General features: G+C 47.7%; 1 protein-coding gene across 1 annotated transcript in view; it reads right to left on the reverse strand.

Annotated features, from left to right (window-relative positions):
* Positions 1 to 26,110, reverse strand: part of LOC124014363 (transcription factor SOX-5-like) — a 312,039-nt gene that overhangs the window by 57,434 nt on the left and 228,495 nt on the right. The window contains 3 exon segments of the mRNA XM_046329260.1: positions 4,682 to 4,750; positions 8,440 to 8,612; positions 13,346 to 13,432. Of these exon segments, the coding sequence (XP_046185216.1) occupies positions 4,682 to 4,750; positions 8,440 to 8,612; positions 13,346 to 13,432 (329 nt within the window).

Here is a 26,110-nt window from a genome sequence, read left to right on the forward strand (position 1 = left end):
TGTCTGGCTGCTCTTAAATGAGTCTCAACCCTCCCTGTCTCAGGCTCCGTCTCTGTGTTAGTTAGCAGTGGGGCTAGCTAGTGTGGCTAATGCTATTGGGCTAACTAGCCAAAACCTCTATAGAAAATTTGCTGGTGGATCCCTATGGGAGACTGGGTGATATTCTGAGTGGGTACAGCCTACATAAAGAGACAAGTATCAAACACATGGTTTTCCTGTGTGTAACACATTTAAAGAGTTGAGATCTTAGGGAACTGTTCATTAGGCGAGACACACACACACAGAGTGTGTTCTTGCCCTGAGCTGCTCTGCAGGTGTGCTCCTTTCATCCACACCTTACAAAACACTGCCACACGGCAACCGTCGTCTCGGGCAGCACCAGGGGAGATCGCTACGGCAACACCAGGGGAGCCTCAGAGACAAGTTTAAATAGGAAGAAAGCGTTTGGAGAAAACTGGTCACCCGCTAGCATCTTAACGAAGTGGCCCCAGACAGGAGGTCTGTAGCGGTATGTGTGTGTGTGTGTGTGTGTGTGTGTGTGTGTGTGTGTGTGTGTGTGTGTGTGTGTGTGTGTGTGTGTGTGTGTGTGTGTGTGTGTGTGTGTGTGTGTGTGTGTGTGTGTGTGTGTGTGTGTGTGTGTGTGTGTGTGTGTGTGTGTGTGTGTGTGTGTGTGCGTGTGTGTCTGTCAGAGAGAGACCTTCTCACAGCACAGGTGGGAGGCTAGATATACGTTTCTAAGTCTCTGAGTGACATAGCGGTGGGGAGATTCAGGTTTTGCTTTCCTCCTAGAAATGTAGTCCATATACAGTTGAAGTCGGAGGTTTACATACACTTAGGTTGGAGTCATTAAAACTCATTTTTCAACCACTCCACAAATGTATTGTTAACAAACTAAAGTTTTGGCAAGTTCAGTTAGGACATCTACTTTGTGTATGACACAAGTCATTTTTCCAACAATTGTTTACAGACAGATTATTTCACTTATAATTCACTGTATCACAATTACAGTGGGTCAGAATTTTACATACACTAAGTTGACTGTGCCTTTAAACAGTTTGGAAAATTCCAGAAAATTATTTCATGGCTTTAGAAGCTTCTGATAGGCTAATTTACATCACTTGAGTCAATTGGAGGTGTACCTGTGGATGTATTTCAAGGCCTACCTTCAAACTCAGCGCCTCTTTTCTTGACATCATTGGAAAATACAAAGAAATCAGCCATCCTTGGGAGAAATTTCCAAACGCCTGAAGGTACCATGTTCATCTGTACAAAAAATAGTACGCAAGTATAAACACCATGGGACCACGCAGCCGTCACACCGCTCAGGAAGGAGACACGTTCTGTCTACTGGAGATGAACGTGCTTTGAAGCAAAAAGTGCAAATCAATCACAGAACAACAGCAAAGGACCTTGTGAAGATGCTGGAGGAAGCAGGTACGAAAGTATCTATATCCACAGTAAAACGAGTCCTATATCGACATAACCTGAAAGGCCTCTTAGCAAGGAAGAAGCCACTGCTCCAAAACCGCTAGAAAAAAGACAGACTACGGTTTGCAACTGCACTTGGGGACAAAAATCGTTCTTTTTGGAGAAATGTCCTCTGGTCTGATGAAACAAAAATATAACTGTTTTGTCATAATGACCATCGTTATGTTTGGAGGAAAAAGGGGGAGGCTTGCAAGCTGAAGAACACCATCCCAACCGTGAAGCACGGGGTGGCAGCATCATGTTGTAGGGGTGCATTGCTGCAGGAGGGACTGGTGCACTTCACAAAATAGATGGCTTCATGAGGATGGAATATTATGTGGATATATTGAAGCAACATCTCAAGACATCAGTCAGGAAGTTAAAGCTTGGTCGCAAATGGGTTGTGGCAAAATGGCTTAAGGACAACAAAGTCAAGGTATTGGAGTGGCCATCACAAAGCCATGACCTCAATCCTATATAACATTTGTGGGCAGAACTGAAAAAGAGTGAGTGAGCAAGGAGGCCTACAAACCTGACTCAGTTCCACCAGCTCTGTCAGGAGAAATGGGCCAAAATTCACCCAACTTATTGTGGGAAGCTTGTGGAAGGCTACCCAAAACGTTTGACCCAAGTTAAAAAATTTAAAGGCAATGCTACCAAATACTTATTGAGTGTATGTAAACTTCTGACCCACTGGGAATGTGATGAAAGAAATGAAAGCTGAAATAAATCATTCTCTCTGCTATTATTCTGACATTTCACATTCTTAAAATAAAGTGGTGATCCTAACTGACCTAAAACAGGGATTTTTTTACTCGGATTAAATGTCAGGAATTGTGAAAAACTGAGTTTAAATGTATTTGGCTAAGGTGTATGTAAACGTCCAACTTCAACTGTATGACCCATGGGAGATATACAGCAGCTAGTAAGAGACAGTGAGTGAACAGTGAGTCTAAACTAATCACACGCTTGTTCAGTGTGATTGAGTTAGGGACTGGGGTATGTGGGCTGACGTGTGCGTTGTGTGTTTATCTGCGTGTGAGTCAGAAGAAGGGAGCGGAGGAGCGATAGTGAGTTAATGTACGGGGATGTAGGTTGACTTTAACCAGTCTTTCTAAGCAGCTCGTTAGTGACAGTCGCCACAGTGTCTGGCTGCGCCTGCACCAGTCAGGAGCGTTCTGCATTATATTAGCCGTGGTAGTTCGCGTATGATGCTAATTGATATAGGCCTGAGTAATAGACAGTCTGTCGCTAATTAAGTTCGCTTACATTAGCTCTTCTAAATGATGAATCGTGAGTTTAGTTTAAGTCATTTAATTAAGTCAGGTTGTGGACAATGACATGTCCTCTATATTGTCTGATATGTGTCAATGTCTTTTCATTTTCTCTGAGATTAATATTGCAAATTTCACCTCGTCCAGTGGAGAGATGAAAGACCTCTTCACAAAAGCTCGGGTGAGTGTATTGTTTGGCACACACACACAAAAAAACAGAAGGGTACGCTACGCCACGCTCACACACGCACACGCACACGCGCACACGCACACGCACACGCACACACACGCACACGCACACACACACACACACACACACACACACACACACACACACACACACACACACACACACACACACACACACACACACACACACACACACACACACACACACACACACACACACTGTCCTCCATACCCTCTCTGGCACCTCATTGTACTGTGGGATTGTGTTCGCAATCTCTTCATGAATGATTAAACTGGAGTCTTTCTAGAACAGGGTCTTTGATGATCGGTTGTGTGTGTGTTTCTGTGTGTCATTGTGTTTGATGAGTTGTGTATGTGTGTATAATGTGTATGTGCATTTGATGTTGAAATGTGTGTGTGTGTGTCTCTCTCTCTCTCTCTCTCTCTCAGCGATAAGCCCCTGTGATTGAGTTTCCCTAACGAGGCTGCGCTCAGCTGTCCCTGGCTGTGAGAAACTATTGTTCAGCAGACTCAATGGAGGAACGTTTGTTTGGGAAAAGGTTGCAAAGTCATGGGAAAAGAGAGCTTTGTCTCTGAGGGTCGTGAGGGAGTGAATCGAGAACGGACGTGTTTATGGCTTGACACACACAGCTGCTCCAAACACACACACAAACGCATGGAACGAACACACACACACACACACACACACACACACACACACACACACACACACACACACACACACACACACACACACACACACACACACACACACACACACACACACACACACACACACACACACACACACACACACACACACACACACACACACACACACACACACGAGCCTGCACACACACACACACACACACACAAACAGAAAGGCCTCTTATCGCACAAGCGGCAAATGGCTGGAATCCAGGGCAGGGGGTTGTGTGTATATAGCCTCTGTTTAGCTGGAACTTCCTGGATGCACACACTGTCAAGGCAAAGTCTGACTTTATTAACCAAATCAGTGTCATCGGCCTGAGGGAACAAAGCCTTTCTACCTCAGAGAGGCACCTGGTGGAACAAAGCTATCGGTGTAGTAGAGAGAAGGAGAGGGGGGGGGGGGGGGATGTCTGTCTCTCTATACAGTCTGTCAGTCTGTCTGTGTATGTAGCCCCTGTGAGAATTCAACTCACAACTCATAGGAGCCACAAGTTGTTGTTTGAACTGTTGATTGGTGATTGTTGGGGGCGTGTATGTATATATAACGTGGGATTGGTACTGTGAGGTGCAGATGTGTGTGTGTGTGTGTTGTGTTTATATGTTTCGGAGGTAAAGGGTGACAGTCACTGATGGTCAGATACTGATTGCTGATTTCTGACGGAGTTGCCGCATCACATAAGAAGCACATTGTTACGGCACACACACACATACACTCGCACAAGTGCAGGCACACACACACACACACACACACACACACACACACACACACACACACACACACACACACACACACACACACACACACACACACACACACACACACACACACACACACACACACACACACACACATACACTCGCACACGTGCAGGCACACGCACACACACACACACACACACACACACACACACACACACACACACACACACACACACACACACACACACACACACACACACACACACACACACACACACACACACACACACACACACACACACACACACACACACACACACACACACACACAGTCTCACCTGGATCTGTTGCTGCAGGAGGTTGATTTTGTGTTGCTGCTGCAGAAGCTGCTGCTGTTGCCGAGCAATCTGTGATAAAAGACCCAGAGAGTTCAGAAAGATACACACACACACACACACACACACACACACACACACACACACACACACACACACACACACACACACACACACACACACACACACACACACACACACACACACACACACACACACACACACACACACACACACACACACACACACACACACACACACACACACACACACACACCAACAGGCAGAGCATTGATCACATACATAAACAGGCGTGCAGAGTGCAGAGGCTCAGTGTCCCACGGGGACACGTGACAAACGTCTACAAACATCACAGCTTCAAATGTGGCCCTCTTGTCAAATCTGGAAGTGACGTGTGATCTGTGCTGGGCTCAGAAAGTAACTATACTCCATTATAATACATCCATTATATACTGTTCACTTCAAAGGGCAGATAAATATGAATCGTCTTCAGAGTGCAAACAGTCTTTGTAAAGCTCAGAGCGCCCCAGCGGCTAAACCACCTTACACAGACAGAAACCGTTCCCTATGTAAATACCTGGCAGACTCCCGCCTGCATACTGGAGGGGCTGCGCGCCTGTGTGTGTGTGGCTGTGTGTGAGTGTGTGTGTGTACGCCTGTGTGTGTGTGACTGTGTGTGAGTGTGTGTGTGTACGCCTGTGTGTGTGTGACTGTGTGTGAGTGTGTGTGTGTGTACGCCTGTGTGTGTGTGACTGTGTGTGAGTGTGTGTGTGTACACCTGTGTGTGTGTGACTGTGTGTGAGTGTGTGTGTGTACGCCTGTGTGTGTGTGACTGTGTGTGAGTGTGTGTGTACGCCTGTGTGTGTGTGACTGTGTGTGAGTGTGTGTGTACGCCTGTGTGTGTGTGACTGTGTGTGACTGTGTGTGAGTGTGTGTGTGTACGACTGTGTGTGTGTGACTGTGGGTGAGTGTGTGTGTGTACGACTGTGTGTGTGTGACTGTGTGTGTGAGTGTGTGTGAGTGTGTGTGACTGTGTGTGTGTGAGTGTGTGTGTGTACGACTGTGTGTGTGTGACTGTGTGTGAGTGTGTGTGTGTACGACTGTGTGTGTGTGACTGTGTGTGAGTGTGTGTGTGTACGACGGTGTGTGTGTGACTGTGTGTGAGTGTGTGTGTGTACGACTGTGTGTGTGTGACTGTGTGTGAGTGTGTGTGTGTACGACTGTGTGTGAGTGTGTGTGTGTACGACTGTGTGTGTGTGACTGTGTGTGAGTGTGTGTGTGTACGACTGTGTATGTGTGAGTGTGTGTGAGTGTGTGTGAGTGTGTGTGAGTGTGTGTGAGTGTGTGTGAGTGTGTGTGTGTACGACTGTGTGTGTGTGACTGTGTGTGAGTGTGTGTGTGTACGACTGTGTGTGTGTGACTGTGTGTGAGTGTGTGTGTGTACGACTGTGTGTGAGTGTGTGTGTGTACGACTGTGTGTGAGTGTGTGTGTGTACGACTGTGTGTGTGTGACTGTGTGTGAGTGTGTGTGTGTACGACTGTGTGTGTGTGAGTGTGTGTGAGTGTGTGTGAGTGTGTGTGAGTGTATGTGAGTGTGTGTGAGTGTGTGTGAGTGTGTGTGTGTACGACTGTGTGTGTGTGAGTGTGTGTGAGTGTGTGTGTGTACGACTGTGTGGGTGTCGTACTTCTATCCGCTCCAACCAAAACAAACCCTCAGTTCGTTCCTGTGCTACTTTTCATTGTTTAAGATGCCTTGGGTGGAGGTATAGTAGCGTGTGAGTGGGATGTGCCAGTGGGTCTGTGACGGTTGTTTCTTTAAGATCTGTGTGTCGGCCCTCACCTAGGCACTTAGGTATCTAGAGTGTGTACGAACGTACAAGGGTGTGTGTGTGTGTGTGTAAATGTACAGTTGAAGTCGGAAGTTTACATACACCTTAGCCAAATACATTTAAACTCAATTTGAACAATTCCTGACATTTAAGTAAAATAGTAAAAATTCCCAGTTTTAGGTCAGTTAGGATCACCACTTTATTTTAAGAATGTGAAATGTAAGAAAAATAATCGAGAGAATTATTGATTTCAGCTTTAATTTTTTCATAGCATTCCCAGTGGGTCAGAAGTTTACATACACTCAATTAGTATTTGGTAGCATTGCCTTTAAATTGTTTAAGTTGGGTCAAACGTTTCGGGTAGCCTTCCACAAGCTTCCCACAATAAGTTGGGCGAATTTTGTCCCATTCCTCCTGACAGAGCTGGTGTAACTGAGTCAGGTTTTTAGGCCTCCTTGCTTGCCCACAAATTTATTATGGGATTGAGGTCAGGGCTTTGTGATGACCACTATAATACCTTGACTTTGTTGTCCTTAATCCATTTTGCCACAACTTTGGAAGTATGCTTGGGGTCATTGTCCATTTGGAAGACCCATTTGCAAACAAGCATTCATTTCCTCACTGATGTCTTGTGATGTTGCTTCAATATATCCACATCATTTTCCCCCTCATGATGCCATCTATTTTGTGAAGTGCACCAGTCCCTCCTACAGCAAAGCACCGCCACAACATGACGCTGCCACCCCTGTGATTCAAGGTTGGGATGGTGTTCTTTGGCTTGCAAGCCTCCCCCATTTTTCCTCCAAACATTTACAAAAATCTATTTTACCTTTATTTAACTAGGCAAGTCAGCTATTCTTATTTTCAATGACGGCCTATGAACAGTTGGCCTTGTTCAAGGGATTCAAGCTTGCAACCTTCCGGTTACTAGTCCAAAGCTCTAACCACTAGGCTACTCTGCCGTCCCAAACATAACAATGGTCATTATGGCCAAACAGTTCTATTTTTGTTTCATCAGACCAGAGGACATTTCTCCAAAAATTACGATCTTTGTCCCCAATGCGCAGTTGCAAACCGTAGTCTGACTATTTTATGGCGGTTTTGGAGCAGTGGCTTCTTCCTTGCTGATACAGGACTCATTTTTACTGTGGATATAGATATTTTTGTACCTGTTTCCTCCAGGATTTTCACAAGGTCCTTTGCTGTTGTTCTGGGATTGTTTGCACTTTTCGCACCAAAGTACGTTCATCTCTAGGAGACAGAACGCATCTCCTTCCTGAGTGGTATGACGGCTGCGTGGTCCCATGGTGTTTATACTTGTGTACTATTGTTTGTTCAGATGAACGTGGTACCTTCAGGCTTTTAGAAATTGCTCCCAAGGATGAACCAGACTTGTGGAGGTCTACAATTTTGTTTCTGAGGTCTTGGCTGATTTCTTTAGATTTTCCCATGATGTCAAGCAAAGAGGCAGTGAGTTTGAAGGTAGGCCTTGAAATACATCCACAGGTACACCTCCAATTGACTCAAGTGATTAGCCTACCAGAAGCTTCTACAGCCATGACATTATTTTCTGGAATTTCACAAGCTGTTTAAAGGCACAGTCAACTTAGTGCATGTAAACTTCTTACCCACTGGAATTGTGATACAGTCAATTATAAGTTAAATAATCTGTCTGTAAACAATTGTTGGAAAAATGACACAAAGTAGATGTTCTAAACGACTTGTCAAAACTATAGTTTGTTAACAAGAAATGAGTGGAGTGGTTGAAAAACAAGTTTTAATGACTCCAACCTAAGTGTATGTAAACTTCTGACTTCATCTGTATGTCTTTGTGTGTGTATTTTATCATACGTCTGTGTGTGTGTGTTTACCTATATATCATTACATCACACACATCTCCTTCTCTCTCACCTGGTCCTGTTGTTGCTTGGCCAGCTCCATCTGCTGCCGCTGCTTCTCCATCTGCGAGGCGGCCACTTTCTTCTGCTCATCCTGGGCCGCCAGGAGCTGCTCCCTCAGGCTGCTCAGCTGGCTGATCATGCCCATCAGCTGGCGCTCCTTCTCTGCCAGGCTTTCTGAGGTACCTGGGATGGGGGCAGAGGGGAGGGTAAATGTTACAGGGTGGAGGTCAAAGAGCACCCAGAAGAAACTAGGGAGGAAAAGGAAAGAATAAACGTCTAGGTTCTGGATGTCGAGCTCGATGTTCAGAGGTCGATGTTAATGGGCCGTGTCTGGGGTAGAAGGGTGTGGCAGCTTACAGTACAGGGACAGATCTGTTAAAAACAGAGTTACGTGCGCTCATTCCAAATGCTAAATGAATCCTTAGTGCAAACCCTGTACCTAGTCTAGATCTGAGAGGATTTGGATACATGCAATATAGGAGATGTTGCTAATACCGAATAATATATATCCATGACTGTTTTGCCTAAGGGTAGAGGTAGGTGGTAGGGTTTAACTTGGAATGCAGTCTCAGTCAAGCCTTCCTCTCTTTCCCTCTGAGCAGTGTGTGTGTGTGTCAGACAGCCCCAGGCCTCTCTGTTTACCCTCCAGTCACCACGCCTCCTGCTCACAGTTAGCATGACCTGACCTTTGACCCTAAAGATCCTGACATATGAGCCCCATTCACACGCATGCACACACGTGGTCTCTCTCTCTCTCTCTCTCTCTCTCTCTCTCTCTCTCTCTCTCTCTCTCTCTCTCTCTCTCCCTCTCTCTCTCTCTCTCTCTCTCTCTCTCTCTCTCTCTCTCTCTCTCTCTCTCTCTCTCTCTCTCTCTCACACTCACACACACACACTCACACAGACGCACAATTTCACACAGACACACACCGACACTCACAAACACACACACACACACAAGGGAGGAAACCTAAATCATTCAACAGGATGTAGTTACACAGAGGCACATCGAGGCACTTACACAGTGTGTGTGTGTGTGTGTGTGTGTGTGTGTGTGTGTGTGTGTGTGTGTGTGTGTGTGTGTGTGTGTGTGTGTGTGTGTGTGTGTGTGTGTGTGTGTGTGTGTGTGTGTGTGTGTGTGTGTGTGTGTGTGTGTGTGTGTGTGTGTGTGTGTGTGTGTGTGCTCATAACTGTGTTAGACTATTGTCCTTCAAGTCTTTAGTGTCTGTCTATGTGTGACATACTGTGTATGCATGCAGGACTACTTGATGTGTGTGTGTCTTTGTTCTTTGGAATCTACTGCATATATACATACGTGTGTGTCCCTCTCCAGCAGTACAATCCCCCCGTTATTCCCCAGCTGATACTACCTTCAGCAGAGTCGCATTCCTTCCCCAGTCATACCAGATGAGAGAGACGACAGAGAGATAGACAGAGAAAGAGAGAAAGACACGGAGGGAGAGAGACAGAGAGAAAGACACGGAGGGAGAGAGACAGAGAGAAAGACACGGAGGGAGAGAGACAGAGAGAAAGACACGGAGGGAGAGAGACAGAGAGAAAGACACGGAGGGAGAGAGACAGAGAGAAAGACACGGAGGGAGAGAGACAGAGAGAAAGACACGGAGGGAGAGAGACAGAGAGAAAGACACAGAGGGAGAGAGACAGAGAGAAAGACACGGAGGGAGAGAGACAGAGAGAAAGACACGGAGGGAGAGAGACAGAGAGAAAGACACGGAGGGAGAGAGACAGAGAGAAAGACACGGAGGGAGAGAGACAGAGAGAAAGACACGGAGGGAGAGAGACAGAGAGAAAGACACGGAGGGAGAGAGACAGAGAGAAAGACACGGAGGGAGAGAGACAGAGAGAAAGACACGGAGGGGAGAGAGACAGAGAGAAAGACACGGAGGGAGAGAGACAGAGAGAAAGACACGGAGGGAGAGAGACAGAGAGAAAGACATGGAGGGAGAGAGACAGAGAGAAAGACACGGAGGGAGAGAGACAGAGAGAAAGACACGGAGGGAGAGAGAAAGGGGAGAGGAAAGGGCCACTGATCTGACTCCCTGACCTCACAGGAAGGTGAGAGTGAGCTCCATTTGTTCCCCCTGATGTTCTAAACCTCCACCCCTCCTGGCATCCCTCCTTCCCTCCGCCAACAATTGACAATAAAGGCAACTGTCACAGCCGCCCGTTGGAAAAATAAACCCTTTGCTGTCTTGAACAGCTCACGGACCCACAGACCAGCCCTTTCACTACTGTTGACCGAGACTAGAAAGGAGCTCGTGTTAAAAACGCTGCCCGTTCAGAAAGAAGGGGGGGGGGGGTGAGAGGAAAAGGGAGGAGAGGTGGAGGGGTGAAAGGGGGGGATCAAAAGAGGTATTTCTTCCAGGGGAAAGGGTATAGGGAGTGCTGATTGTCTGACTGGGTAGGACTGAGAGGTTGACTGTCTGATAAAAAAGGGCTTTCAATGGGGGACCTGGACAGGGGAAAATAATACCCTTAAAATACTGCACCTCAATCCACCCTCTAACGTGAAACCTGTTAGTAGGGCGAACTCTTACACACATACAGATAAAAACATAGGCACAGCGATCAACACACAAGCATTGGTGTGCATACATAAATGTACCGGTACACACAAATATTCACAATCTCTCTCTCTCTCTCTCTCTCTCTCTCTCTCTCTCCCTCCCTCCCTCCCTCCTCCATCCCTCTCTCTCTCTCTCTCTCCCTCCCTCCCTCCATCCCCACTCTCTCTCTCCCTCTCTCCCTCCCTCCCCCACACACGTTCAACAAACACTCCGGCGTCATCAATCACAGTGTGTTAGTTGTTTCCTCAGCTGCTGGTGGATCAATAAGGTGTTTCCTTCTGCTCCAGACTTCCTTAGGCAGATCCTGGTCTGCGTCACAAAGGGCGCCCTAGTCCCTATACGGTGCACTACTTTTGACCTGGGCTCAAAGAGCTCTGGTCACAAGTAATGCACTATGTAGGAAAAATGGTGCCATTTGTGACGCAGCCCTAGAGCCCTGAAACAGCCCCACTCCTATCACATCCACTAGTAATGAACCAATTTGTAACAATGTAGTAGTTGTCAAGACGCTCTCAGGCTAATTAATGACTAGGCTTAACAGATACCTCCCCCATGGCATTTAGACTAGTACAGAGGGGAGAGGGAGGGAGGGAGGAGAGAGGGAGGGAGAGAGAGAGGGAGAGAGGGAGGAAAAGGAGAGGGGAAAGCAGAAGTGGTTCCACAAACTCTTTTGGGTTTTGACCCAAACAAATTTTTCAGACTTTTTCTTGTGGCCGAGACACGTTAGGATTCTCATCCAGCATTAGGCTATTATTGCTTCGTAATGCACGGCATGCTGTCTGGCTCGGATCTCAGTCAGTCCCGATCACAAGGACCTGCCTTTTCAAATTCACTTTGTTCAGGAGAAAGCTCCAGAATTATAATACAATTGAAAAACTAAAGCGATATCAAGGAAGACAAAACGATATCAAGGACAAGATCCCCCCCCCCCCCACACACACACACACACACTGTCTCTCTCCTCACACACACACACTCCTGATGTTCCTCTCCAGCTGCTTGTCTCATCTGAGCGAGGCGGGATGCTCACACACAGAAATGTCATGTCAGCGGGAGGCACATGGAGGGACTGATCAATGAAGCTCCATCCCAGTGCTAAGAGTGGAGACCAGGACAGCTTTGATTACATATTTCTTTACTTCCTAATGAAGCACAATTACCACTGGATCTCATGTCTGTGCCCTAGAGTGAAGTGAAAGGAAATTAAACCCTCCCTTTCTTTTTCAGCGGATCGTACATTAACAGGGGGTAGGGAGAGCAAGAGAAGAAAGAGAGAACGAGAGCGAGAGCCAAGGACAGAGGCAGAGAGAAAGGGAGAGGGAGAGAGAAAGCGGGAGAGAGAGAGAGAGAGAGAGAGAGAGAGAGAGAGAGAGAGAGAGAGAGAGAGAGAGAGAGAGAGAGAGAGAGAAAGAGAGAGAGAGAGAGAGAGAGAGAGAGAGAGAGAGAGAGAGAGAGAGAGAGAGAGAGAGAGAGAGAGAGAGAGAGAGAGAGAGAGAGAGAGAGAGAGAGAGAGAGAGAGAGAGAGAGAGAGAGAGAGAGAGAGAGAGAGAGAGAGAGAGAGAGAGAGAGGGGGGGGATAAAAGGAGGAAGGGAAAGAGCAAGAGAGGCAAGGAGAGAAAGAGAGAAGAGAGAGTTACGCTCCATGTTTCTCTGTAAATGTCTGATTTACCGTGGAAACATGTGTAAGGGCTACAGACGAGGATGTTAACTAACACTGTCGTTAACCATCAAAGGTAAAGCTCTATTCTCATGGAGGAGTGAGGATACTGGAGTTGCCTTTTGCTGCTTGCTTTGAGTTTGGTGTGACATTGACAGTTAACGTGTTCATAATCTCAATACAAGGAGACGATCTAAGAGACAGACAGTTATGCATGTATGCATAGCCTGGTTCCTCTCTAGGTTCCTAGGTTCTGGCCTTTCTAGGGAGTTTTTCCTAGCTACCGTGCTTCTACACCTGCATTGCTTGCTGTTTGGGGTTTTAGGCTGTGGTTCTGTACATCGCTTTGTGATACCAGCTGATGTAAGAAGGGCTTTATAAATACATTTGATGTAACCGTTTATCTCTTACTGTGATCATTGCACCCGGGGGGACATTCCAAGCCAGGCCTGTCAAAGTAATTTTGCCAAAAGGACACTTCTCAGTAAAAAGCACTAAAAGGCCTATTTTCCATATACTGTATCTCAATATTTTCAAGGAATTGAAGAACAAGAGTTAGGAACACAATTGGGGAGACGTTTTCAATCAGATGTGGGACCACAAATGGCTCCCAGGCCGTGAGTTGAATACCCCTACTCCAGACAGACAGACAGTGTGACTGTACTGTTGTTTACCTTTGATTTCTCCAAAATGTCCTGATCCCATGGCCAACAGCTTGTCCTTCCAGTCCTTAGACAACAGCCTCTCAATGCTGGGGGCTTCTGATGGGGGGAGGGATGGGTGGAGGGAGGGAGGGAGGGAGCGAGAGGGAGAGATTCAGCTGGATGGCCAACATCACAATAAAGCTCATTTAAAGTCCATTTACTGTAATAAAGACAGCAGCAGTGTCTCTCTAATAGCAGCACCAGCAGGAGAGAAAGAGAGAGAGAGAGAGAGAGAGAGAGAGAGAGAGAGAGAGAGAGAGAGAGAGAGAGAGAGAGAGAGAGAGAGAGAGAGAAACAAGAGAATGAAAGACAGAGAGAAAGGGACAAAGACAGAGAAAGTGTTGGAGAGGGAGGGAGGGAGGGAGGGAGGGAGGGAGGGAGGGAGGGAGGGGGAGGGAGGGAGGGAGGGAAAGAGAGAGCAGCATTTTCCTCACCTGCTGTTAGGGAATCATTAGCACTGTGGGCCATGAGACAAAGAGGCCCTTAATGCACCTCCACAATGGCCACATTATCAACCAGCGCTTTGTTTCCACTACACATCCACACCGCACACTGTGAACACACACACACACTACACACTACACACTACACACTACACACTACACACTACACACTACACACTACACACGCCTGCCCACCGCGCTACACTAATTACCAACCTGCCAAGGACCACAATTACAGCCACACATTCGCAAAAACATCCAATCACGCACACAAACACAATGACACACACACACACACACACACACACAACTTCATGGAATAAAGCCCTACGAGGACAAAATAAAGAATGAGTGAGCGAAAGACAATAAGAGGATAAAAGAGTGGGTGAAAGTGTGAGTGAGAGAGAGAGGGGCAGTGACACACAAACACAGAGGGTGACAGGGACAGAATGAGAGAGAGAGAGAGAGAGAGAGAGAGAGAGAGAGAGAGAGAGAGAGAGAGAGAGAGAGAGAGAGAGAGAGAGAGAGAGAGAGAGAGAGGTGAAACAGAGAGAGAGAGAGAGGTGAAATCACTGGGTGTTTATTGTCAGGAGTGAGCCATCTGCACTAGTAATTCACTGTAGAGCTGGGGACAGGATTAACGCTGTCATACACACACACACACACACACACACACACACACACACACACACACACACACACACACACACACACACACACACACACACACACACACACACACACACACACACACACACACACACACACACACACACACACACACACACACACACACACACACACACACACACACACACACACACAAGCACCAATCTGCTGACGGTAAGCTAAAAGTCCCCCCCCCATATAGGATTATACTTCCAACATAATTCTTGAAAAAGTCCTAATCGTTTTGCTAGCCAGCCCATAGCAGTTGAAGGTATCCTGGCTGTGTATTAAGTGGCAGCTCACCACAGCTCTCTATCCTGACTGAGGAGATTAAAATATAACACTATGTAGACTTCCTGCTGAGGTCTACAATATCACTCACAAGACCACTAGCGTTACTGTGTTCAAACACTTCATGCCTCTCACACACTGTAGCATCCTCAAACTATTTTCCTCTCTCCTTCTCCCCTCTCGCCAAATCGATTTCCATCTGCCTCTCCACCACTCACCCTCCTGTCTTTCTGTCCGTCTTTCCTTCTCTGGCTTCGTTTGTGTGAGTCTGAGAGCGCGAGTAAAGGCCATGGACAATATGTGTGTGTGATTCTCTGTGTTGAGGGACATACTCCCCTTGGAGGCCTGAGTCAGGCCTTTTCCTCTCTCTAAGAATAGCCTGTTCGGGCCCTAACACACTCACACTGGTGCAGGGGACATGCTAGAGGCACAGGCCCATGAGTGTGTGTCTGTCTGTGTGCAGCTACTGGAACTTACTCCCAGCATATTTTTATAAAAACATTTTTACCTTTATTTTAGGCAAGTCAGTTAAGAACAAGTTATTATTTTCAATGATGGCCTAGGAACAGTGGGTTAACGGCCACTGAGGCAGAATGACAGATTTGTACCTTGTCAGCCTGGGGATTTGAACTTACAACCTTTTGGTTACTAGTCCAATGCTCTAACCACTAGGCTACCCTGCTGCCCAAAGCAAAGACAAGTGAAACATACACACACACTCTCAAACCATCGCAGATTGTCCATGGTGGCTCCATTAGTCTCCCTGCAGCCACGGCAGTCACCATGAACCTGCTTTCACTGCTACACACTACACTAGTTGGACACACACACATACGCAAGAAGCAGGCAAGTAGGCAAAACCACTTACTTGCGGAACACTTGCCCAAATATTAAAGTTGCGTTTGGAAGGTCAGTTCCCTCCAGTCTCTGACTCAGATTTCTGTTCACTGTCTGTCTGTGTCTCCTTGACAGCAGGACAAGCTAATGCTGCCTACTGCTGGCCTTGTATCTCTGTGCTGTCTGTCTGTCTGTCTTTGGAGAAATAGACACTAGTGGATAGGATAGCTAGGAAAGAGGGTGTGGGCAAGCCCTCTAATGGGGGGGAAGACAGGGGGAAAGAGTAAGGGGGAGAGCACGAAAGGCGGTCTCGGTTTCTTCGCTGCATTGTAGAGATGTACACTCGTTCTCGTCATCCCTCCTGTTTTTCTCTTCTGACAGCTGACTCGCCATCACCCCAACAGGTGCTATTAGCCCCCAGCGCTCTCTCTCCTTCTCTCTCCTTCCATCCCTCTCGCCCCCCCCCTCCCCTCCCTCCCTCCTCCCCCGCTCTCAACAATGACAGAGGCTTTTAAGCCAAAGAGCTTTGACAAGTGAGAGGAAACAACAAATGGCAGTCTCTCTCTCTCTCTCTCTCTCTCTCTCTCTCTCTCTCTCTCTCTCTCTCTCTCTCTCTCTCTCTGTTTCCACTGTGCACTCTAATAGTTATTATTTTGATTTATTAACAGGGCTACAGCCATTGTCCCTTGTGACAGCCAGGCCACTTTAACTATTAATAAAAACAGGGGGAAAGGCTCCCTTTTATTGTGCAGCGAACGGCAGGAGGAAACTAGGAGAGGAGGGGAGGAACTAGGAGAGGAGAGGAGGGGAGGAACTCGGAGAGGAGAGGAGGGGAGGAACTAGGAGAGGAGGGGGAGGAGAGAGGTGAAGGGGGGAGAGGAGAAGGGGGGAATATAAGAAGAGAAAAGGAAAAGAGAGGAGAGAAAAGAAGAGAGGATGTTTCTCTAGGCTGGCAGGAAGACTCAGAGGGCCGTTGTCTCTTGCTGGAGTGGAGGAGTGTTATGGAGGATGTGATCGATGTAATGAAACACGGCCACATGAGTTAATGCCTCCTGATTACACTTCTCAATCACACACACACACACACACACACACACACACACACACACACACACACACACACACACACACACACACACACACACACACACACACACACACACACACACACACACACACACACACACACACACACACACACACACACACACACACACACACACACACACACACACACACACACACACACACACACACACACAATTGGTTTAGACAATCGATCATAATGGCATCGATATATGACTTGGTTGACTTCAAACTAAGCAAACGGAATAATGAGTTATTATAGGGTGAAGCTGTACGGACTGGTGTATATTTGGAGGGTGTGGTGATGTAGACATAGATGGATGAGAAGGTTTAGATTGCTTGGGAAAACAGTGAGTTGTGTCAGACAGGATGCTCAACAGACAGACTCTCTCTCTCTCTCTCTCTCTCTCTACAGTACCCCCCCCCCCTCCCCTCCCCCCGTCTGTTCTATTATTAGGAGGTGGAACCGAGATGTTGTGTGTTCTGAGTGAAATATGATTTCAGTGTCAGTACTTAGAAACCCTGTATCCCTGTCTTAATAATCCTGTTATCGGGAATGTTTCTCTCTCAATCCCCATGACAGTCAGGGAAAACAGAGGGAAAATACACTGACAATAACAGTGGAATCATTCGGTATTGTTTTAGCTCATTGGCTCAAACGGAGTCAAGCTGCTGCCGTATAACAGAGCCAACACACTCCACCTGCCTGGAGAGAGGGGGAAGAGGGAGGCAGAGGGGCGACGGAGAGAGGGGGGGGACGGAGAGAGGGGGTTTCAGAAGGGGAGCAAGAGAGAGTGACAGAGATATGCTTCTCTCTCTCTCTCTCTCTCTCTCTCTCTCTCTCTCTCTCTCTCTCTCTCTCTCTCTCTCTCTCTCTCTCTCTCTCTCTCTCTCTCTCTCTCTCTCTCTCAACGAGAGGAAAAACAGCTTTTCAGAACCCCGGTCCAGTTTGCTCGGTCCAACTCCACAAACAATGCAATCAATCTCTCCCCCTCTCTCTCTCACACATTTAATTTATTTCACTCAGACGCTTTGCCCTCACTCACCCAAACAACCAGCTCTATTTTTCCTATTATCTCATATTGGCCAATGCAGCAGATGTTTGGTAAAAGAAGAAAAGGGGGTGGGGGATGTAGAGAGAGGCAGAAAGTGAGAGAGGGGGAGAAAGACAGAGAGCGAGAGAGAGAGAGAGAGAGAGAGAGAGAGAGAGAGAGAGAGAGAGAGAGAGAGAGAGAGAGAGAGAGAGAGAGAGGGAAAGTGAAAGAGAGAGCGGGAAGGGGAAAGAAGAGGGAGGGAACAAGCCAGGGCCTCAGTGGACAACAAAGGGGTCTCTGTCCCTGCGCCAGCCCCAGCCGGGTGGGGAGGGCTCACAGGAAAGGCCCTGGCTCCGGCCCGGCCTGCCTGAACAGGCTCCACATTGACTCCTCTTGGCAGCGGGGAGCTGAGGCTCTGACCACCACCACAGAGCAGGGGTCAGGATTGAATAACCAATTATACAAGCACCGACAGAGTTTATCTACGCTTTGCAAACTGCCCAAACACTAACGTATTGAGGTGGAGGGAGGGAAGAAGGGAGGGAAGGAGGGAGGGAGGGATGGAAGGATGGAGGGAGGGGGGGTTGGTTCGGCACCCAGATATGTTGTCATTTCGGCACTGCGTAGACACACACACTGTGTGTAAATACACACACACACACCACAGCGCAGTGCAGGGCTGTGCTCCATTGGTGTGCCACAGTGCGGGAGCTTGGAGGTGATCCGTAGTGATACAGGACTTAAGGGAGGCCTTAGCGCTGGTATTACCTACACTAGTAAATGTAGACAGGACACACACACACTCACCTCGGTGTAATGGAGACAGGACACACACACCTCAGTGTAATGGAGACAGGACACACACACACCTCAGTGTAATGGAGACAGGACACACACACACCTCAGTGTAATGGAGACAGGACACACACACACCTCAGTGTAATGGAGACAGGACACACACACACCTCAGTGTAATGGAGACAGGACACACACACACCTCAGTGTAATGGAGACAGGACACACACACACCTCAGTGTAATGGAGACAGGACACACACACACCTCAGTGTAATGGAGACAGGACACACACACACACCTCAGTGTAATGAAGACAGGACACACACACCTCAGTGTAATGGAGACAGGAAACACACACCTCAGTGTAATGGAGACAGGACACACACACCTCCGGGTAATGGAGATAGGACACACACCTCAGTGTAATGGAGACAGGACACACACACCTCAGTGTAATGGAGACAGGACACACACATCAGTGTAATGGAGACAGGACACACACACATCAGTGTAATGGAGACAGGACACACACACACCTCAGTGTAATGGAGACAGGACACACACACCTCAGTGTAATGGAGACAGGACACACACACCTCAGTGTAATGGAGACAGGACACACACATCAGTGTAATGGAGACAGGACACACACACCTCAGTGTAATGGAGACAGGACACACACACATCAGTGTAATGGAGACAGGACACACACACCTCAGTGTAATGGAGACAGGACACACACACACCTCAGTGTAATGGAGACAGGACACTCACACCTCAGTGTAATGGAGACAGGACACACACACACCTCAGTGTAATGGAGACAGGACACACACACCTCAGTGTAATGGAGACAGGACACACACACACCTCAGTGTAATGGAGACAGGACACACACACCTCAGTGTAATGGAGACAGGACACACACACACCTCAGTGTAATGGAGACAGGACACACACACCTCAGTGTAATGGAGACAGGACACACACACACCTCAGTGAAATGGAGACAGGACACACACACACCTCAGTGTAATGGAGACAGGACACACACACACCTCAGTGTAATGGAGACAGGACACACACACCTCAGTGTAATGGAGACAGGACACACACACACCTCAGTGAAATGGAGACAGGAGACACACACACACCTCAGTGTAATGGAGACAGGACACACACACCTCAGTGAAATGGAGACAGGACACACACACCTCAGTGAAATGGAGACAGGACACACACACACCTCAGTGAAATGGAGACAGGACACACACACACCTCAGTGTAATGGAGACAGGACACACACACCTCAGTGAAATGGAGACAGGACACACACACCTCAGTGAAATGGAGACAGGACACACACACACCTCAGTGTAATGGAGTAACCGTTTTGTTCTAAATCTTATGTATTAAATAAATGACTTCATGCTTCCCTTTCTGCTCAATTGAGAAAAATAACACAATTCATTCATGTGATGAACTACTATAACAAACTGAATATTGAATAAAGATCATGTGTCAAATAATAAAAAGCGTCCCTAGGCCTGTACTCCCAACCCAAATGTGATTTGATGGAAAACAGTTCAGACTCTTCCTTCCTGGTGGAAGAAGCCACAACACACATTCAATTATTATGATTTGTTTGATGATCAATTCATGTGGTGGTTGTGGTGTGTCCTGAGGTTCAAGGCATTCTGATATTCTTTCTAAAGTTCAGATCAATCGTTCCAGTGCCACAGAGCTCAGTGCTGCTGCCAAATGTACGGAGAAAGACGCACCGCTGACAAACAACACGCCGTTAGGTTGAGTAGGAGCAGTGAGGAGAGAGGGAAGATGGAGAGAGAGAGAGAGAGGGGGGAGAGAGAGAGAGGGGAGAGAGAGAGAGAGAGAGGGGGGAGAGAGAGAGAGAGAGAGAGAGAGGGGGGGGGGGGGGGGGGGAGAGAGAGGGGGGGGAGAGAGAGAGAGAGAGAGAGGGGGGGGAGAGAGAGGTTTGTATCAAAAAGCTTTTGTCAAAACAGCGTCTCTTCCACCTACGCAAGGTTAGGCACTAAAAGTACCAATTATGTGTGTTGTTAGGAAAAGCTGCCTGCGCTTGGCAACAGTTGCAGTGGGTACTGTGTCAACAAAAAAATTCCCTCTCCCTTTCTCCCCGGGCGCTCCCTCTCTCCCCGCACGCTCCCTTTCTCCCCGGGCGCTCCCTCTCTCCCCGCGCGCTCCCTTTCTCGCTCCCGTTCTCCCCGCACGCTCCCGTTCTCCCCGCACGCTCCCTTTCTCCCCGGGCGCTCCCTTTCTCCCCGGGCGCTCCCTCTCTCCCCGGGCGCTCCCTCTCTCCCCGGGCGCTCCCTCTCTCCCCGCGCGCTCCCTTTCTCCCACCGAACCAGACGAAAGAGAGAGAAAGAAAGAAAGATGGTTAAAGAGAGTCCCCGGTACCTCAGTCAGTGAGGTGACAGTGAGTTGGGTTCAGATGACCAACTGTATTCATTAATAACCTCTAGACACCAAGACAGTCAGCAGGGGAACTCGCACTTTACGACAGGAAAACACACACTACTGTGGCAACTGCCTTCCAGCTCAACATCAACGGAGAGAGGAAGCAGACAGAACTTCAGGAAGCTGACCAATACATGTCCAAATGGTTTAATTCTCTCTCTCTCTCTCTCTCTCTCTCTCTCTCTCTCTCTCTCTCTCTCTCTCTCTCTCTCTCTCTCTCTCTCTCTCTCTCTCTCTCTCTCTCTCTCTCTCTCTCTCTCTCTCTCTCTCTCTCAATATGTAGATAGTTTCTTTCACTAGCGAATGTATTCCATCCTTAGGGCACAGTGTCTGTTCTGTCAATGTGGTGTATGATACAGTGTGTCTTACAGGAGGGCTAACCACTACACCCACAGGGACATATGGCCCAATGATCACGGAGGCTTTGACGAACATCACACTAAACCCTTTTTGGGCTCGGAAACCCGAGAGACCTACAGATATAATTACCTGTCAAAACACCTTATTGTCAAAACACCTTATTGTCAAAACACCTTATTTTGATTTTTATTTCTTCCTAAGACATTACCATTCAATTTTGTCTTCAAAATAGTAGAGTTATATTCAGAAAAATGTATATTATAGTATCAGAGATTATAGCAACTACAGTAACAAAATCCTCCTGGACTGAATAATTATGGTGCGTGCAAAAACTGAATGAATGTAACATTTAATTGGACAGACATTATTTATCTACAGTCAACAATTTTATTGAATTGAAAATCAATTTATCTAAAATAGTATTTTGTCCTTCATTTCTTCTCTGCTTTGGTAACAGATGGTGTTGTCGGTGCTTTACGTCCAATTTGATTTGAACCAAAAACTCAGCCAAATTTACACGGGCACAAATCTCACAGCGCCAAATTCATCCTGGCAGATTGAAATAACTGCGTAGAGGGCATGACATTGGGGAAGAAAGACGGAGGACGAAATTGTAATGACATTTGTAAAAGTCGACAAAACAACAAAAAGGGAAAACTTACTGTTCCATTTGTGATTTATTTTCACAAGTAGAAAAGTCTGATTTTAGCTTAATCGCAACATGGTTTTTGAGGAGACAAACATGCCTCACATCTCTCTCTCTCTCTCTCTCTCTCTCTCTCTCTCTCTCTCTCTCTCTCTCTCTCTCTCTCTCTCTCTCTCTCTCTCTCTCTCTCTCTCTCTCTCTCTCTCTCTCTCTCTCTCTCTCTCTCTCTCACACACACACACACACACGCACACCCTTGTTCCCCCTATGTGCCTCATTGACCGCCATAATCATCAGTGGCGTCTAGATAACATCCTGATATTTGAATTCATTGGAGGATAATTCAGCTGCTCCCTGATGGGCCGCGTTAGAGGACCTTATTAAGACACAGTTAGACACAATGATGTATTTTATATTTACATACAGTTTACAACTTGAGGTTGCAATGTGTCTAACAAACTAACCAGATAATGCATGAATATTGTCGGCAATATTGTCTGATGTTAATGTGTTACATATTTTGAATAGATAGACAGTGTCCTCTGTCATATATCTAGGGTCTGGCCTGTTAAATGACACTCTAGCTAAAAACCTGTGACTTGTCAACACAACCATGGCCAGAGAAGTTTTAAAAACCAGCGGCAGGGCGCCACTCTTTTCATGGACGCACATCGCTCTTGTGAGAAGCATTCAGTTTAAGTAGGCCAAGAAATGTGTCCCCTTCCGCACACACGCACACGCACACACACACACACACACACACACACACACACACACACACACACACACACACACACACACACACACACACACACACACACACACACACACACACACACACACACACACACACACACACACACACACACACACACACACACACACACACACACACACACACACACACACACTTCCAATCCACTACTGTAATGGAAGATGACACTTCCAATCTGTCTTGTGGCTATAACCTCTCTTCACCCACCCCCCCCCCACCCCTGTCTCTCTCCTGTTCTCCGACCCAGGACTGACTGACTGACTGTCACAGCCCCGGAGCTACCTCAGGCACACACATCACTTCTTTATGACATCACTTTAACGTGACAACAAAAGAATACAGTGTGTTTTTGGGAGCAGGGGACCGGGGCGATGCATTAAGCCACAGACAAAAGGAGAGACACATGTTCACTGACACACAGGGAGCATAAAGTCCTAAAACACACACACACACACACACAATTACGCACACACACACACACACACACACACACACACACAATCACGCACACACACACACACACACAATCGCACACACATTCACTCACACACCTAGCAATTGCTCTGTGTTAATGTGTCAGTCTGTCACTGCGAGCCTAGCTGTTAAAGAAGCGAGACAGACATACAGACCTGGCTGCTTCACTGAACTGCTGTGCTTCTCCATCCTGTCTGTGTCTGAACACTGTTATTACTAATGCTATCATCACGCTGGCCTGCGTTCGTCGCATGACTGACACTCACCATACTTAATCATTTTTCACTGTTTGTTTGGTATTCAATGATGTCTCTTTTCATAGACATTTGACGGTGTTGACACATATAGACATGCCATGCATCAACACACACCCTCTCTCTTTCCCTCGCTCTCTCTCTTTCTCTCTTTCTCTCCACCTCCCTCTCTCTTTCCCTCTCTCATTGTGTGGTCTTGTGCAATCTGTGCGTCTCTGGCTGTTTCATCCGTGTGCCGAGAGCGTTTAAAATGCTTAAGAATAGTCCTTATTGTCCGGCTGAGCCGCTCTAAGTCTCGGAGGGCCATGTGAGAGCCATTATGCGATTGTTAACAGCAACGCTTAAATAGCGGCGGAATGTTCTGGGAGCCCTAGTGTGTCCTGCAGGGAGAACGGGTCACTGATGACTGGGAGCTTATTGTTCACATACATGTGCATCTGAAACCTCTCTCTCTCTCTCTCTCCTGGGAGAGTTCAGTTCGCATGCTTTGATTACTTGACAGGAGGGGCGATGTCGATAACATAACAGGGATGTTGTTCAATATTACATTTGCTTCAGTTAGCCAGCTGTGGCCGTTGGACAGCGGGACAGTGGTCTGCATGAACACAAAACGTCTGACCGGACGGAGAGCTCTGTGGTTCCTTTGTGTCCTAATTGTCTTAATTGTGTTTGGGTGATCTGAGCTGAGCGGTACAGTACAGTGAGTTGCCTTAACGAGGTTAAGAAGTTAAACAAGGAGGAATGCAGTTCGGAGATCTGGAGCAAAACATACTGGATCTGTCCCCCCCCGAGGCATTTCATGTATGTGCAGTCACACAGAGACATGTGCACTCACGGACGTACACACACACACACACACACACACACACACACACACACACACACACACACACACACACACACACACACACACACACACACACACACACACACACACACACACACACACACACACACACACACACACAGACACACAGACAGACAGACAGACAGACAGACAGACAGACAGACAGACAGACAGACAGACAGACAGACAGACAGACAGACAGACAGACAGACAGACAGACAGACAGACAGACAGACAGACAGACAGACAGACAGACAGACAGACAGACAGACAGACAGACCACAATAGGAGTGAAGTGATTCTCTATATCTGGTGCAGAGAGTCCAACATGAGCTAAAAAGAGCCATTCAGCAGCTCTGTACACACACAGGCACAAAGTCCTTGGTCCAGCATCACAAGACTGTCTAACAAAGAGACAAACACTTTACTGAACACATGTTTTTAGATTGTGCAAGCCCTCCCCTTTGTTCTCCTCTTCCCTCGGTGATAGGAGAGAGAGAGAAAGAGAGGAATCAGAGGAATTATAAAATAAATACACAGAGGAGAGAGGAGAGGAGATGAGAGGAGAGGAGAGGAGAGGACAGAGAGGAGAGAACAGAGAGGAGAGAACAGAGAGGAGAGGATATGAGAGTGGAGAACAGAGGAGAGGACAACAGAACAGAACAGAGGAGAGGAAAGGAGAGGGAGAACAGAGGAGAGGACAACAGAAGGAGAAGGAGAGGGAGAGGAAAGGAGGAGAGGAGAGAACAGAGAGGAGAGGAGAGGAGAGGAGAGGAGAGAGGAGAGGAGAGGAGAGGAGAGAGGAGAGGAGAGGAGAGGAGAGGAGAGGAGAGGAGAGGAGAGGAGGAGAGGAGAGGAGAACAGAGAGGAGAGGAGACAACAGAACAGAAGGAGAGGAGAGAGAAAGGAGAGAAAGGGAGAGAGGAGAACAGAGAGGAGAGGAGAGGAGAGGAGAGGAGAGGAGAGGAGAGGAGAGGAGAGGAGAGGAGAGGAGAGGAGGAGAGGAGAGGAAAGGAGAACAGAGAGGAGAGGAGAGGAGAGGAGAGGAGAGGACAGAGAGGAGAGAGGAGAGGAAAGGGAGAGGGAGGAGAGGAGAGAGAACAGAGAGGGAGGAAAGGAGAGGAAAGGAGAACAGAGAGAGGAGAGGAGGAGAGGGAGAGAGGGAGAGAGAGAGAGGAGAGGAGAGAGAGAGAGGAGAACAGAGAAAGGAGAGGAGAGGAGAGGAGAACAGAGAGGAGGAGAGGAGAGGAAAGGAGAGGAAAGGAGAACAGAGAGGAGAGGAGAGGAGAGGAGAGAGAGGAAAGGACAGAGAGGAGAACAGAGAGGAGAGGAACAGAAAGAGGAGAGAACAGAGAGGAGAGGAGAGGAGAGGAGAACAGAGAGGAGAGGAGAGGAGAGGAGAGGAGAGGAGAGGAGAGGAGAGAGAGGAGAGGAGAGGAGAGGAGAGGAGAGGAGAGGAGAACAGAGGAGAGGACAACAGAACAGAACAGAGGAGAGGAAAGGAGAGGAGAGGAGAACAGAGAGGAGAGGAGAGGAGAGGAGAGGAGAGGAGAGGAGAGGAGAGGAGAACAGAGAGGAGAGGAAAGGAGAGGAGAGGAAAGGAGAGGAGAGGAGAACAGAGAGGAGAGGAGAGGAGAGGAAAGGAGAGGAGAGGAGAACAGAGAGGAGAGGAGAGGAGAGGAGAGGAGAGGAGAGGAGAGGAGAGGAGAGGAGAACAGAGAGGAGAGGG

The sequence above is a fragment of the Oncorhynchus gorbuscha genome, linkage group LG25 (assembly GCF_021184085.1).
Source record: "Oncorhynchus gorbuscha isolate QuinsamMale2020 ecotype Even-year linkage group LG25, OgorEven_v1.0, whole genome shotgun sequence".
NCBI classification, from domain to species: Eukaryota; Metazoa; Chordata; class Actinopteri; order Salmoniformes; family Salmonidae; genus Oncorhynchus; species Oncorhynchus gorbuscha.